Below are 17,250 nucleotides of genomic sequence, written 5' to 3'. Positions count from 1 at the left end.
CGCATAGGGCGCGAATACCTATTTATAAACCGGATAGTTCTGTATTACAACCAAGTAACCGGAAATATTACGTGCTGAGGTGCTGTAGTTTTGGGGAAATGAGTAAAACAATGTCATGAAAATAATTTTCGTCTCATAACACGAAAATTAGTTTAATCATTTACAAACGTATTTTCATTACATTGTTTTACTCATTTCTCAAAAACTACAGCACCTCAGTGAGTAATATTTGAAGGGAAACGGGCATTTTAAACCCTAAACCTTTGACATTGCACCCTTGAATGGCATTTTTTCAGAAACTGTGCGCTTTGTAAGTGCTGTATATTATTAACAATTCTCTTTGTGCGTCTTGGGTGTCTTTGTTGACAGATATGTATGCGGAATAAATATATAATTATTGTATTATTATAATGTGACAGTAATTTTTTCCCCTCCTTTTGGAAACATATTTGACTTTTAATCAGCTTTGAGTGATACTTGAATGATGTTAATATTTCAGATTGCTAATGAGACTCATGGACATGTTGGCTCTGACCTGGCTGCCTTGTGCTCAGAAGCTGCACTGCAACAGATTCGTAACAAGATGGATTTGATTGACCTTGAAGAAGAGACAATAGATGCAGAGGTCATGGATTCTCTAGCTGTTAATATGAATGACTTCAGAGTGAGTGCATTTATATATATTTGGACCATGGTGTACTTTCTGAGAGGTCTTGTATTTTAAATGTTATCGTTGTATAGACAAAACTCATTAATACAGTCAATGCGGAGCATCAAATGATAGCCCCCCAAACACGTTGGTCTTCCATCGCAGGCCAGAGTCCCAGCACAAGGTGTACAAATAGGTGGTTTGTGGTCTGCCACAGGAACAGTGTCCTTGAGAGTATGGGCCCATAGCACCAGCCAGCTCACTGGCAGCTTACTATGTCCGAGGCAGTGACCTACTAATCTCAGCCTGCTTGTCCTAATCTTGGTGCTTACTCTTGGTAGTCCACAAAAAGCTTTGGCTAATTTGACTTTTGGTGTGGTTGGCTGGAAAATGAACAGATTGGACATTTAAATAAGCCACGGTGGGTGTTGCCCGGCGGGCCATCCTTGAACTAACAAATTTCACCCACACTCTGAGCAAAATATACTGTGTGCCCAGCACAGATTTCCCCCAGATTGCATTAATGGCCCTATATCTAAAATTTAATAATGTTGTTTAACCACCAATCCTACCCCTTGATTGACTCAATTGGATTGAGGGCCCACCACTAAAATTGGTGTAGCTACAACACTGTATATAAGTAACCTTCAGAGTTGCATTTTCAGAGGATGTATTTTAACATTTGATTTCAATTATTTAATTACAGTTTGCCCTTGGTAAGAGTAGTCCAAGTGCATTGCGTGAGACTGTGGTTGAGGTACCAACAGTAAACTGGACCGACATCGGTGGTCTGGAGAGTGTGAAGAGGGAGTTGCAGGAGTTAGTACAGTACCCTGTGGAACATCCAGATAAATTCCTCAAGTTTGGAATGACACCAAGCCGTGGAGTACTCTTCTACGGACCTCCAGGATGCGGTATGCTATCATTCATCAAGTTAACACTCTTGTAACCCTCCAATAGTTACTATCAGGTTTCCTGAGTAAATCGCACTAACAGGTCCAATTTCATGGCTCTGATTACCAAATTTTGCGCTTACGATCACCATTCTCCGCTTATGTGCAAGCTGTGTAAGCGTAGAATGCCTAGTAATAAGAGTATGCATGCGCACAAGCCAGAATATCCTGCTAACTCATTAAATACGTTTGACGTAAGCACGGAATTCCTTGCTTCCGTAAGCGCCAATTATTTTCCTACGGTAAGCAGAGCCATGAAGTTAGGCCCCGTTTCTACTAAAAGAGTATAATGTTGAAATTGTCTTTTAACTGTTTATTCATTTGGAACTTTCAAAGTAAAGTAATTAATTAGAAAGTTGACTTGAGCTCCATTTGATGCAAGGTTTTCCTTATCCTGAGAAAGTTTTCTTTTTGTTTGGTGACGTGTGTAAGATCAGCAGAAAGAGAACCTTAGCCTCTAGAGACTAGAAGGTGTCTCACAAACCTCTAACAACAGATTAACTTGAAATTGAGTCCGACAATTAAGGAGGATGGGGGATGGATATTTGTGATACTTTGTATAATTACTTAGCATTATGGTTGGAATGATGTTTGCATTCCTACCTTAAAGGCATGGACACTATTGGTAATTACTCAAAATAATTGTTAGTATAAAAACTTACTTGGTAACAAGTAATGTGGAGCTGTTGATAGTATAAAACATTGTGAGAAACGGCTCCCTCTGTAGTAACATAGTTTTTGAGAAAGAAGTTATTTCTCACTAAAATGTTTGAATTGGAGACCTCAGCTGAAGTCCGGAATTGAAAGCACACAACTGGTGCGACAAGGGTGTTTTTTCTTCCATTATTCTCTCACAACTTTGACTACCAATTGAGTCAAAATTTTCACAGCTTTGTTATTTTATGCATATGTTGGGATACACTCAGTGAGAATACTAGTCTTTGTCAATTACCAAACGTGTCCTGTGCAACAGTGCATTACAAAGATAATGTGGAATTAGTGATGAATGTGCAGACTTGCCCCAGGGCAGAACTCCCCACTGTGTCTGCCCTGGCTTCCTTACCCTGCAGACAGAAAACAATGTGACGATGTTAGACTGATTATATAGCTTAACCGTTATTTAATTGTGACATTACACATTAACAATAATAATTGTTAACATAAAAATTACTTGGTACGAGGAATGGAGATCAATGGAGAGCTGTTGGTAATGTAAAACATTCCGAGAAAGCAACAGTACCTTGTTCAAATATATGGTCTATGTAAATAAATGGGTCTCGTATTTCGAACATAGTTCTACGAACCTTGTAGAAATAAAAAGAGTGAGCACTTTGAGAGGCCACTTTGTGGTAAAGGGACATTTAACCTCAAATTGCATGTGGTATAAATTTCATGAGGTATCTCTATGAAGTTGTGAAGTCTTGGCTTTTCTGAAAAGAGGCCTATGTTAAAATCATTAAACGAGAGGTTCCATTCCCATACTCAATTTCTCGTTAATACAATTGATACACCATGTTTGGTCTGGGACAGCTTAATTGAGTAGTCAACCTACATTACGTCACCGTGTCATCGACAATTACCAAAGGTGTCCAGTGCCTTTAATGTTGCAAAAGATCTTACAAGTGTCCAATTGATTATTCAGCTCTCTTTTTGTTTATAAAACCCACAAATAATCCATATTAAATTTGATTGTATTTGTAGGTAAAACTCTCTTAGCCAAGGCTATTGCAAATGAATGCCAGGCCAACTTCATCTCAATCAAAGGACCAGAGCTTCTCACTATGTGGTTTGGAGAATCAGAAGCAAATGTCAGAGATGTTTTTGACAAGGTCAGTAATCATTTGTTTTCTGGATGTTTTTACAAACAACGTTGAACAGTTTATTGTAGTTACTGCCATAAGTTACGGGTGAGAATATAGATGATGTGACCTGTGACATCACATGTTTACAAAAGAGCCACAGAGCCTGATCTTCCTGCAGGCAAAATTTGTACACAGCCTAATGGGAGAAATCATAAAACCTTATATTTTATGGAGATTGCACTGTCTAATTCTTACAGGGATGTGATTTCTCCGGCTTTTGCCGGATTTCTGGCTTTTTCGACTCAAAAAGTCAACCAACGTGAATCATGTGAATCCGCTGAGAAAATCGGGGGGTAGATTGTACTAATTAATTATTCATGTTGAGTTTTGCATGCCGAAATGTATTTAATTGGTTTTACGATGAACGTTCTACATTAAATTGTATTGCCATATGAGAACGAGGTGGAAACAGAGCGCTGGGTCGGACGGGATTTTTATTAAATGACGCTAAGAAGATGCATAAGTTGTGATCGTTCTCACATTGGACCCGTACGGTTTGTTGTTTTTACTGGGTAGGAGCGTGCTTCTTTCACCAAGTCTAGTTCCTATTAAAGGAACACGTTGCCTTGGATCGGACGAGTTGGTCAAAACAAAAGCATTTGTAACCGTTTTGTATATAATGCATATGGTTGGAAAGATGTTTTAAAAGTAGAATACAATGATCCACACAAGTTTGCCTCGAAATTGCGTGGTTTTCCTTCTACTGTGAGAACTAACACGGTCGGCCATTTATGGGAGTCAAAATTTTGACCCCCATAAATGGCCGACGTGTTAGTCGACGAGGTAAAAGGAAAACCACGCAATTTCGAGGCATGTTTGTGTGGATCATTGTATTCTACTTTTACAACATCTTTCTACCCATATGCATTTTATAAAAAACGGTTACAAACGCTTTTCAAAGACCAACTCGACTGATCCAAGGCGTGTTCCTTTAACGCGTGTGCTGTGCTTGCGTATTAATGGAATGGGGGAACAGACTCAATGTGTAGCAGTGACCTCGGTTTGTGTCTGCGCAATGTGCGGTGGTTTTACGCATGGTGATAACTGCGCAAATTTAAAAAACTCGAAATGCACGAACAATTTAGAAATTGCGCGTCGCCAATGCTAGTAGAGCAACGAAGATCAACGCTGCGCTGGAGCTTCTATTTTTGGTTTGCGTGCACAATATGGCAGCATTTGCCAGCCAATGTCTGTCCACGTGTGGCCACACCAATACAATCCATACGACGTACGACTGTTTTGAGGATTCGTACTGTCATGACTGTTGTCTCGTCAGCCAGTCGCATCGGCATGGCTGCGTCGAAACAAACTTTGCCGAGGGGAGACCCATCAGTTCGAGACCTGGAAAAAGGTGTTCAAAATAAATTCCGCTGGAGTTGGCTGGAGGAGTCGGGCACTGTTGATGGACTTGAGATTCATTTGCATCAGTGCTAACTGCTATGAAAAATTAGTGACCGCGGCTAGAAAAGTGATAGGTACTTACTGTGATGCGTGATGACACCATCACCTCCGGGTCTGTTTACCCAAGGCTTACAACAAGTACAATGTATGATTTCACTTTTCCCTTTACACGCAAAGAGAAGTCTGCCACTGGAAATGGCAGATTATTTTAAACACAGAGCAAATTTGGCAATGATTTTGTGTTTTATTTTCAATGTTATACTCATTCTGAACAAGGGCTTCCCAGCTGAATTAAATGCAATATTTGAGATTTTTTGTTCTTTCTCCTCAAAAACACTGGAAGTGGGCAATAAAAAGTGGTTCTAAGGAAGGTGTTCTAAGGAAGCTTAGAATGCACCACAGAGCATCTAGACTTCAAAATTTTTCCGGGGCCCTTGGGCGGGCCCCGGACCCCACGCCGTAAGGGGCGAGCTTGCGCTCGCAATGATAGGACTCACATTTCCAGACAGTTTAAATTTTCAGGCTTTTTTTAAGACAAGCAATCACATCCCTGTTCTTATCAGTTTTTAAAACAAAAAAAGGGTGCATATCTCAAAAGTCCAGCTTTTACTTTCATAATTCTTGGATTTATGTGGAAATTATGACACAAAATTTCAACTTTCCCAAATGACCTGTGCAGTATTGTGCCTGCCAGAATAGTAAAAGAATGTACAAGGTCACACTTATTGTAAACAAGGTTTACATGGTCTATAAAATTGAAGGTTATGTTTTTGTCTGATAAGTTAAGGGTGCTTCTTTGAAATATGGACCATTTAACAACCTCAATTGTATGATTAAACAAAATAGCTTTCACTAATGAAAATGTCAGGGTCCGAATTTCAGACTCACAAAATGGTCCATATTTCAAAGAACATGCTTTAACTTGCTGATAAGTTTTGACAATTATACTAAACTTTAGGAGTTGATTATCTTTAAGAAAACTGTTTCAACCCAAGGAAAAAAACATGTACTGTTTGTTCTAGCCCTATATAGGACTCTTTCTCTGTACACACAGGAACAGAGTCCTAACTATTGAGGCCCGTTTCTGGGGCGGAAAAATTTCACAGCTTCATAACTTAAATCTTACCTGCAACAAGCCACTAATTTCAACAGATTCACATTCCATGGCGGCATACATTTTTCTGCGGTGGGTTTTGGTCCTCATATATTCCTCACAAATCCGTCATTTTCGTGAAATAATGCAGCTTCCAACGTTTAAAAATTCCCGTTTCGATCGTTTTCTCACAGTGTTGTCTGTTGTCGTGCGTACGCGTATACATTCGCGTGCAAGACGCATGATGCAAGCTTAGACGCATGAATTCTTGGTCACCGTATCTTGACTGCACAGCGTTAACAACACAATTCAAAATTTGCGCGTCGTGCGTCTTGCGTACACACGGCAGACTGTGAGAGTACGAACAAAAATGGGAAATCCTTAACGCTGCATATTTCATGAAAATGACGGATTTGTGAAAAATATATGACGATCAAAACCCACCGCAGAAAAACAAATGCTGCCATGGAATGTGAATCTGTTGAAATTGGTGCTTTCTTGCAGGTAAGATTTGAGTTATGAAGCTGTGAAATTTTTCCGCCCCAGAAATGTACCCTGATGTCCAGGACGTCACTGTAGTACAAAACGAAAGTGTAAGGCCGCCAGGGCTATGTTTGTTCATCCCTTAGACATGTTAGACACCAATAGGTGACATTTTCATTAAACAGGTTGTTTCCCCAGTATGGGTTATTTTCAGATTTTCAAAAAAGGTCATAACTATTGAACCAAACATCACACAAATGTGTAAGGTATGTCAAAATTAGGCTTGTTGTATGCTCTTTTCAGCTTTTTATAAAACCCAATAAGATGATTTTCCCACTTGTGACTCATTTTCACAGAGCCCGTCACATTTTTTCTTGTCAAACTAAATTGCTTTGTGTGTTTGTTTACAGGCCAGGCAAGCTGCCCCATGTGTGTTGTTTTTTGATGAGTTGGATTCCATAGCAAAATCCCGTGGTGGTAATACCGGTGATGCTGGCGGTGCCTCTGACCGTGTTATCAATCAAGTCTTGACAGAAATGGATGGTATGGGAGCTAAGAAGAATGTCTTCATCATTGGTGCAACCAACAGGTACCTTTTCCTACTCTATGATCATTCCAAACACTTAAGGCCGAGTCACACTGCAACAATGACGATGAGGATCACGGCGCAAATATAACGCATTCTATTGGTTGAACTGCTCCACATAGAATACGCCCACGATCATTAAACCAATCATGGGCGTGCATTGTTAACATACTCGTTTTCATTCTAATTCTCGTTAGCGAGGCCTGTGTGACCGTGCCTTTGATCAGGCATATGGCAGTGGACACTTGGTAATTACTCAAAATAGCTATTAGCATAAAACCTCACTTGGTAACAAGTAATGGGGGAGGTTGGTAGTATAAAACATTGTGAGAAACGGCTCCCTCTGAAGTGGAGTAGTTTTAGAGAAAGAAGTAATTTTCCACAAATTTGATTTTGAGACCTCAGATTTAGAACTTGAGGTCTCAAAATCAAGCATCAGAAAGCACACAACTCCGTGTGACAAGGGTGTTTTTCTTTCATTATTATCTCGCAACTTCGATGACCGATTGGGGTGAAATTTTCACAAGTTTGTTATTTTATGCATATGTTGAGATACACCAAGTGAGAAGACTGGTCTTTGACAATTACCAAAAGTGTCCATTGTCTTTAATGGTTTATGGTTTATTTAAAAACATTTTTTTTTTAAATGCGGTCCACTGACCGAATTGCATTTTGAATTTCAGCTTCGAAATTAATTCAAGGTATACAGAATAGGAATTAAACATTCGTCACAAAAGGTGAAATTTTGCCTGTGGGCATCAAAGTTGGACTTAAAAACTATTTGTTTCACGAACATTCATATAAAAGGACGTGGCCTCTGTTGCCCCTGGTCAGGGCCTTCATGCCCCATCAAAAGTTTCCCAAGCATTAATGATGATAAATCTCATTGTCTTATGGGTGATTAACTTGAGAAATAGTTATCAGACTCAAAGCCAACATTTGAACATTTTAATTATTTGTTTCACATTTTTTTTTGGGGGGGGGGGGGGGGAGAAAGACTGGCGGACTTGTCCGTTATGAATTTACTGGCTGATGCTAAAATTACAAGCTTTGTTTTCCAAGGGAAAAGATACAGGTGTAATTACCATTATTGAATAAATATATGCAAAACAACAAACAGTAACTTTCGTGATTGAAAATGTTTTTTTCATTTGTATTTAGGCCGGACATTATAGACCCAGCCATATTACGCCCTGGTCGATTGGATCAACTGATCTATATTCCTCTTCCTGATGAGCTGTCTCGAGTTTCAATCCTTAAAGCTAACCTCAGGAAGTCACCTGTATCCAAGGTAAAATTTCTCCCACCTATATGTGTATAAATCCTATCGAACATGACATACCATTCAAATACCTGCCCTACAACACTGTACAACATGGAGTCAGTGAGCGTGTGTGTGTGCCAAAGAAATCAAACCAGGAGTGCTGAGTGCTTCATTGATGTACGTGGCCTGGCCATTTTCATATCAACAAAGGGGTTATTGTGGGCATCAAAGTTGGACTTAAAAATTATTTGTTTCACGAACATTCATATAACAAGGGGTTATTGGATACGGTCTTATATCACTCTGATAGCTTTGAATAGACAGAGGCTTTTTTTTGCTATTAAAGTCACCATCTTGGGGGGCAAACTGTATTCGTGTACAAATGCGCACATCAATAAAGCATGCAGCATTCCCGGTTTGATTTCTACGGCACATGCAGGCACACACATGCCCACAGACGCCATGTTGTAGGGCAGATAATTGAACAGTGACATATTCAATATGGTCTATTGTGTATCAATCCTAATATCTAAGCTAAGTATGAAATCACAATGTAAATTACTATGGTGATATTGACAACTCATCTTAAGATGAATCTTACTGCTTTGTAAAATCGAATCCAGGCCTCTTTCCCTAAAAGGGGTATATCTTCTCTTAAAGGCACTGGACACTATTGGTATTTACTCTATGTAAAATAATTGTTAAAAGCATAAAAACTTACTGGGTAACGAGCAATTGAGAGCAGTTGGTAGTGTAACACATTGAGGGAAGCGGCTCCCTCTGAAGTAAAGTACATGTAGCTTTTGAAAAAGAGGTTATTTTGCTTTAGGCCTGAAGCCTTTTATTATGAAATCACACAAATTTCTGCAATAAGGGTGTTTTTTCTTTAATTGTTCTCTTGCAACTCCAATGACAATTGAGTCTTAATTTTCACAGATTTGTTATTTTATGCATATGTAGGGATACACTCAGTGAGAATACTAGTCTTTGTCAATTACCAAACGTGTCATGTGCAACACTGCATTACAAAGATAATGTGGAATTAGTGATGAATGTGCAGACTTGCCCCAGGGCAGAACTCCCCACTGTGTCTGCCCTGGCTTCCTTACCCTGCAGACAGAAAACAATGTGACGATGTTAGACTGATTATATAGCTTAACCGTTATTTAATTGTGACATTACACATTAACAAAAGATGTCGGATGTTAAAGGCACTGGACACAGTTGGTAATTACTCAAATAATTGTTAGCATAAAAACTTACTTGGTAATGAGCAATGGAGAGCTGTTGGTAGTATATATATTCTGAGAAAGTAACAGTACCTTGTTAACCAGAATACTTGTCTTTGACATTTACAAAAGGTGTCCAGTGACTTTAACAGTGCAAGATTGCATAACCTTTGATATATTTTGAAAAGGGAGACATTTAGGGACAACATCAGAACATTTTAGAATTTCCTATTGTTTTTGAATTAATCTTTGCTTCAACTGTTGGTAGCTTTTTTCCTTACTTTATGGTGTGCACTTCACAGATTTACACACTACTTACATGGTACACAGATTGTAGTGATTGAACATTTCTCTTGAAATATTTTTGTCTGAATTTATACGGTTTTTGAGAAATTGGTGAAGCACTTAGTTTTCATCTTTCATGTCTGAAGTCATTGTTTTGAAGCAGTGAATACATTGATGTTTGTGTTTTTTTTCCCCATTTTTGTTTTCCTTTTACTTATCTAGTGATCTATTTATTTAATAGATTGCGGATACTGCAGCTGATTTCACAAAACGCTGGGATTAATCCTATGATTGGATGATTAACTTGTCTTAACTTAGGATGGGTTCAATGCGCTCTTATGTCCATCGATGCGGAACTAAACTCGTTCCTAATCCTAAGATTAATCAAAAGTTAGTCGACGACAGGTCTTTAACAATAATCACTGCTCTCCTTGTGCAAATTAAAGACAGTGGACACTTTTGGTTATTGTGAAAAACTAGCCTTCACAGTTCGTGTATCTCAACATATGCATTAAATTACAAACCTGTAAAAATTTGAGCTCAATCGTTCATCGAGTTTGTGAGATAATAATGAAAGAAAAAAACACCCTTGTCACACAAAGTTTTGTGCTTTCTGATGCTTGATTTCAAGACCTCAAATTCTTAACTTGAAATCATATTTGTGGTAAATTACTTCTTTCTCAAAAACTGCGTCACTTCAGAGGGAGCTGTTTCTCACAATGTTTTATACCATCAACCTCTCCCCATTACTCGTAAGGTTTTATGATGATAATTATTTTGAGTAATTCCCAATAGTGTCCACTGCCTTAAAGTAGTTGTTTCTTATTTTGTATCTTGCCAGGATGTTGATTTGATTTATTTGGCTAAAGTAACCCATGGCTTCAGCGGTGCTGATCTGACTGAGATATGTCAGCGTGCCTGTAAACTAGCTATCCGTCAAAGTATTGAGATTGACATCCGTAAACAAAGAGAGCTTGCCGAAAACCCCGACCTGGACATGGTAAATTATTATTTTGTATTGTTTGTTTTTTTGTTTTTTTTTTCGAAACTTGGAACAGATCCCATAACCCTGGGGAGGGTTATTTCAGTGTATTAAAAAAATAACAACAGAAGTTGGAGGGAAAGCTGGGAGTGTTAACCTATAACAAAAACATTCATTGGTAAAGCCGTATCACACAGTTTAGTTTTCTTTTAAAAATCACATATCATGTTGAACTAGATTTTTCAGGAGACTTCTCAGGTCTGAAAATAACTGTCCTACTTTTTTACTACTATGTTGGCGGAAGGTAGAAAATTGGCTGGGTCTACTACTTTAGCCTATTGGATCGTTTTTAACTACACTACCACAGAGTGAGTTCTTTTATTGGTCTCTTATTACTGTTTATATCAATTTAATGTGTTTCAGGAAACGGACGAAGATGATGCAGTTCCAGAGATTACCAAAGCACACTTTGTGGAAGCTATGAGGTTTGCCAGGCGATCCGTCAGTGACAATGACATTCGCAAATATGAAATGTTTGCACAGACATTGCAGCAGAGTAGAGGGTTTGGTGGTAGCTTCAGGTAAGTTCAAAAGTCAAATGGTACTCCAGTAATCATTCATATATGGGGGGTCAATTATTTGTCCAAAGTTCTTGTCATCTCTTGAAGTAAGTCTAAAGCTTGGTTCATACTTCCTGCGAATGCGATACAAATTTTTATGTCACAAATTTGCAACAAATAATTTGGAACAGTTGCCTTGTGCTCAACTTCTGTGAACACTCGCTGGGAGAAAAACCCTGTTACATCAAAATTTGTTTCTTATTCGCAGGAAGTATGAACCAGGCTTCACACTATTTTCTCTTGAGAATGGGGGAGGGGTGTGAAGTTAATGGAAATTATTCTTCCGAGCCAAGCTTGCTAAGAGTCCCTAAATGTTAGAGGAATAACTGTAGCTGAATCTGATTTATTTTTAAAGCATTCCATTTCACATTGTAATGAAAAGGATGGGCAAGATTAATCAAATCTATTAATATTCTTCCAGTTAAATGGAAAAAAAAGAAGATATTTAGCTGTTCTTTCCAAGGTTGTAGCTAGGGCAAATTGGATGCCGGCTAATTTTGTCGAGAGCATGGTCGAGAGGGTGGGTGTAATGGGGCAGCGTAGCGCCTCACAACCCGGTGGGATCAAAAGGGGCAGCGTCTTTGGAAGCTGAAGATTTTTAGGTTTTGTTTAAGCTTTGATGGGTTCCTCTTGCCTATTTGTGCCTTGACATAGCCATTGTCAAAGGAAAAAACATGTCCAAGGAGCCATCGAAAATAAATACTTATTAAGTTTTAAAGTAAAATGTTAGGGTAAAATAAATAAAATTAATATTCTGTTTACGATTTAAATCCCATCTCAAAATAGGGTAGGTAGACTACTAGGCAAAATTTTTGAGTGTTGAATTTATCAATTGAAAAGCTTGCAGTTGCATATATTCATCAGAAGGCAATGCAGAGAGGAGAGACAAGTTCAGAGACACAGGATGACGGGACACATGTCCGATCACTGCCGCAAAATCTAGACTATTCCATTTCAAAAAGGAGCACATTAGTAAAATAGACAAGCCATGTTTCACCGAGTTGTATTCATTGACAATTTCTCAACGAAGTGCATTCATTAAACTCAAAAATTGATTCTTGTCATTTCATTTTTTTTTCAACAAGTATTAATAGACAGGAAAATCATCTAAATAAAATTCTAAATAAAAATTTAATGCAACTTCGACGACTCCACCAACATTGTCCGCCCATCAGAATAACTTTGTTTTCAACCGCCCGCCGGACGAGTCAACCAAAATTCTTGATCGCCCGCAGGTTTTTTCACTAGCCTGCTGCATGTATGGTACAAACAAAATTGAAACTAAAAAAAAATATTAAAAAAAACACGGAAGTGAAGTCCCTAAAATTGGACGACTTTATCTCTTAATTTATGCCCTAAATTATCAACAACCATTTGAATGAACTTGTTGTTTGAGAATTGTTTGTTTTGAACATGTTCTGATCTCCGTTTGCAACAAAATCTTCGTGATTCAACGATCGGTCAACAACACACATCGAGAAATAATTCAATGAACTTTGGCCCGCAACGCCCTCTGTTGGCAGAAGTTGTCCATGTTACTAGAATTCCTCCAAGGCTGTGCATTGTGCATACAGTCTGCAGGCGTGATGCACAACGTTCGCCAATTCTTTACTCCGTTCGTGAACGTGTGTTGTGAAGAAGGCTAGCCAAGAAGATCATGAATATGGATTTATTAACAGCCATCAATGGCCATTCACAGCGTGCGGAATCTTGGTTAAGACTGTGTGTTATGTGCATGAACCAGTGGGTGACCGTGTGAGTATTACCATGTGGTTTTGTGCATCATGGATACTACACGCACGCCGGAGATTGTGCGTGCTTTTTTTAGTACTCCATGAACTCGCAGCATTCAAGCGGCTTATTTTTAAGCAACAATCACGGAGAAGATCGCGGTTTTGGAGAGAAAATGGTTTTAATTGTTTTTACAGAATTAAAATACACATCTAATTAGGAGTTTTACATGATTGTTTTCTTTATTTTTCACTTATTTCAATGGCATTTAAAACAGTTTTACATAAATTTATGCCGGTCGGAGTTTGATATTTTTTGTTGGATCCCGGTCGGCAAAAGCTGGGGCCGGTGATAGCCGACCGGCTCCGACCGTGGTAGCTACAACCTTGGTTCTTTCTGAATGCTTTAAATAGACTCCAATTAAGTAATATTTAGATGAGTTTGTTATGTCTAAGAATTTGATGCTGGTATATTTTGTGTAAGTCTAAATGTATATTTTTATCTTCTCTTTGTGCCTTTATTGCTCCTTATCTTCCAGTACGCGCTAATCCACCAATCAGATGATCAAACTACTAAGGGGATAAAAACATACTGCTTCCTCTGTTTATATCCTATACTTCCTCTGTTTTTATTACACAGTGCGTATTGTGAATGTCAATGCATCACGCTCCCTATACATGCAAAAAATACATTCTAAACTTTGTGCGATGCGTCGCAAAATGACGCTCTGAAATTTTAAACTTTGCGCTTTGACGTATCCATGTTTTCTTGTGCAATTTTTTTATAATAATTATTCCCCTTTTTCTGCTGTATTTAAAATAATATACTTTCAACTTCTCTCTATGTTTTTTTAACAAAGGCCTCCAGGCCACCGTTATTAGGTTAACTGTTTTATTTCCTGGCATGTCACTGTGTTGCTGGCTGTTCTGGGCCCAATTTCATAGAGCTGCTAAGCACGAAAGTTTGCTTAGTATGAAATATCTTCCTTGATAAAAATAGGATTACCAACCAAATTTCCATTTGTTGCATATTACTTGTTACTGGTATTCAGCTGCTTATCCTGTTTTTATCAAGGCAAAAATTTCATGCAAAGCAAATTTTTGTGTTTAGCAGCTTCATGAAATTGGGCCCCAGCTCTATTATACGTTCCTGTGTCATTTAGATTATTGTCTTGCTCTGCATTGTAGAGTGTCTTGTGTGTATGCCAAATGAATAATAATACTTGGCTTGTATTTGTCAGCTTTCCTGAGGAACAGGGACCAAGTGGAGGGCAAGCTCCAGGACCAGGCTCTGGATCGGGAAATGACCCAAGACTGTATGCTGATGACAATGGAGATGATGATTTATACAGTTAATAACCATATATGAATATCAACCCTTACACCAACCCTGCTACCCACCAGGAGAATGCAGTTCACGTAACACAAAACAAGTCTTTGCTGTTGTAAACAACTTTACACATCTTATCATATCATTTAGATGTAGCTATTGAAATTGATAATTCGCTTGTGCATACTAATGCATGTGATAAAGTCAAGCTTTATTGAATGTTTAAAAGAAATAATCACTTCATTATTGTTTGTTTTGTTTATGATACTGATCATTACAAGCTAGATTATCTATAACTTTAGGGATCTGAAGATGCTGAGCTGTATTATTTGCAAATTAATGATACAAATCACAAGGATTTGTTTAATTGGATCAAAACTTACTTAATTTGTATGATGAGATACACACAGGCAATTTACTATTATTAAATAGTCGTCCATACAATGTTGATACAAAACAAAATAATTATTCATTTTTAATTTAAGAACATGTATCCCCCCCCCCCGAAAAACAAAAGGGTATAACTTAGTTCATATTTTATTAATTTGGTATTTCTCTCAATTAATCTATTTGTGAAGAAATGTTATCTTAAGGCATTGTTTAATGAATGTCGCAATACCAACACAACCATATGAAAATGATACCATCAAAAATGTTACTATTCCAATACAGTTTGGGAAAACTTTTTTGTTTTACAGTGACAAATTCCAAACCATCCTGTCTTTAGGAGAGAGTCATTAAATGACAATTTTTTATACAAGCTTGTGTGAACTTTATTTTTATCAGCATCTCAATATTTCTTGTCTGAGAAAAATCTTGCTCACAAAAACACATTTTTCCAGACCTGTGCACTATAATTAAAGAGAACAATTAAACCAAGTAACAGCTTACCAAAGCTGAACAAGAACAACAACACAACCCAAACCTCATTATTAACTAGCAAAATAAGAAGGAATATTTGTATGCTTGAATTTGAGTGCAGGTTTGTGGACACGCAGGTTGCACACGAATGAGGTTTGTAAAGTAAAGACTGTCTGAATATGTGTCATGTAACTCTTCATCAGTAATAACCAAGAAGTTTCTTGGTCTCATCGAATTGAAAGGCTATAATTTGATCACTTTTCTTTTGTTAAAATATTTGTTAATATTTTGCTCAATCATTAGAACAATTCATATTTAACTCGCTTACTGTTGTCACCAAGTTAGCTGGAGTGTTAATATATGTGTGCATGAATGCCTCTTACAAATGGCAACAGGTGCATCTTTAAGTTATTTAACCGTAAAGATTTTATAGTTGGATTAAAAAGGGTAGAATAGTTGCCCTCATTTTCTTTTAATTATTGCACCAGTTTTCCTCATCAGTCATAAGATCAGGTTCTTCCCAAATTTGTGGGAAATGAAAGAGTCCTATACTATCCATCTGAACATTAAATGTTTGTTAAGTTTGTCTTTATTGGTAGTGAAAATCTTATTCCTCTCGAACATTATGCCATTACTGTACTGTGCTCTGTTAAGTTAATTTGATTAAAAGTTTTCCTTATTGCTTGTAAAGATTACATGTATTAATATGTTTAAGACTTACTCTCCGCCTAGTGGCTGCCAAGCCTAAACAAATCCTACAATCATATAAAATGTTTACTCCTTGCAAATAGTTATGGTGACTGGTCAGTTAAAAAAAACTATACTTTAGGAAAGTAAGTTGACAATGTTTAGATAGTTCCGCAGTAATGCAGAGTTGAGTATTAAATGTGTCAAGTTTAATTGATGATAATATTTAGTGACTATTCCTCATATACAATGAGCTTAAAATATTGGGAAATTCACGAAAGGCTTGCTGGATGATTTACTGGGCCCAGTTTCATGGCCCTGCTTTATACTGCCGAATTCTGCGCTTCAATCACCATCTCTGCTGACGTGCAGCGCTGAATTTCTGCGCTATCTGTTTAAGCGTAGAATGCCTAGTAATGTGGAGTATGCACGTGTACAAGCCAAAATTCCTGCTAACCAGTGAAATACGCTTGACGCAAGCACATAATTCCGTAAGTGTCGATTCTTTGCTTACGGTAAGCAGAGCCATGAAATTAGGACCGGGTGGTGATATAGCTGGTATTTTATAGCATCAGAAACATCCAGCTGTATATATTGATCTGTATGATTTCAATTTTGAAACATCTGAAGAAGTTAACGAGTACAGTGACAAATGAATGTCTTTGTGTACATGTAGTGACATCTGTCTGGATTTAATACAAACTGTGTTAACGTTACAGTCGATTCACCTACATAATATTTGACAGTTGGGCTTTAAGCAACATAAATAATTGTGTTTTGGGCAAATAAATGATATGTTTTTGGCAATCCAAGTTACATGGATCCTACTAAGTGTCATTGATTAGGTCTTTGATTTTTGTGGGTTTTTTTCCCCCTCTCTTTTATTCTAGCCTCATTCTCGTGGCTTTCCCTCAATGGTTTGTTTGTTTCTTGGTTTGTTGTTTTTACTTTTTGTTGGTTTTGTTTTTTTGTTGGGGTGTTTCTTTGTTTCTTTGTTGCTTTTGAGGGGTGTGGTTGCTCAGAGAAGATATTTCTTTTGTACTGAGTATACAGTGCTAACACACAACGGTGTATGGGTAAAAACCAAAATTAATATTCTTTATCCCCGATGCAAATTTAACATCTATTAGATATTTCTTTTTACAAAAATGGGTACCACATGAAAAAAAAGTGGCCAGGAAGTTTCCTATTGTAATCCAATCTTTCATTCCTTGAGTTTCAAGTGGACAAATGTC

At 37.7% G+C, this 17,250-nt stretch overlaps 1 protein-coding gene across 1 annotated transcript in view; it reads left to right on the top strand.

The window, feature by feature from the left end:
* Positions 1-16,831, top strand: part of LOC139945861 (transitional endoplasmic reticulum ATPase) — a 34,799-nt gene extending 17,968 nt beyond the window's left edge. Inside the window, exons 10-17 of the mRNA XM_071943355.1 lie at positions 500-664; positions 1,356-1,563; positions 3,304-3,431; positions 6,852-7,030; positions 8,189-8,318; positions 10,647-10,805; positions 11,211-11,368; positions 14,379-16,831. Coding sequence (XP_071799456.1) covers positions 500-664; positions 1,356-1,563; positions 3,304-3,431; positions 6,852-7,030; positions 8,189-8,318; positions 10,647-10,805; positions 11,211-11,368; positions 14,379-14,493 — 1,242 coding nt within the window. The 3' untranslated portion in view covers positions 14,494-16,831. The remainder of the gene's footprint in view (positions 1-499; positions 665-1,355; positions 1,564-3,303; positions 3,432-6,851; positions 7,031-8,188; positions 8,319-10,646; positions 10,806-11,210; positions 11,369-14,378) is intronic.
* Positions 16,832-17,250: the final 419 nt, after the last annotated feature.

This window comes from Asterias amurensis, chromosome 13, assembly GCF_032118995.1.
Source record: "Asterias amurensis chromosome 13, ASM3211899v1".
NCBI classification, from domain to species: domain Eukaryota; kingdom Metazoa; phylum Echinodermata; class Asteroidea; order Forcipulatida; family Asteriidae; genus Asterias; species Asterias amurensis.
This window is presented reverse-complemented; position numbering and strand designations above follow the sequence as displayed.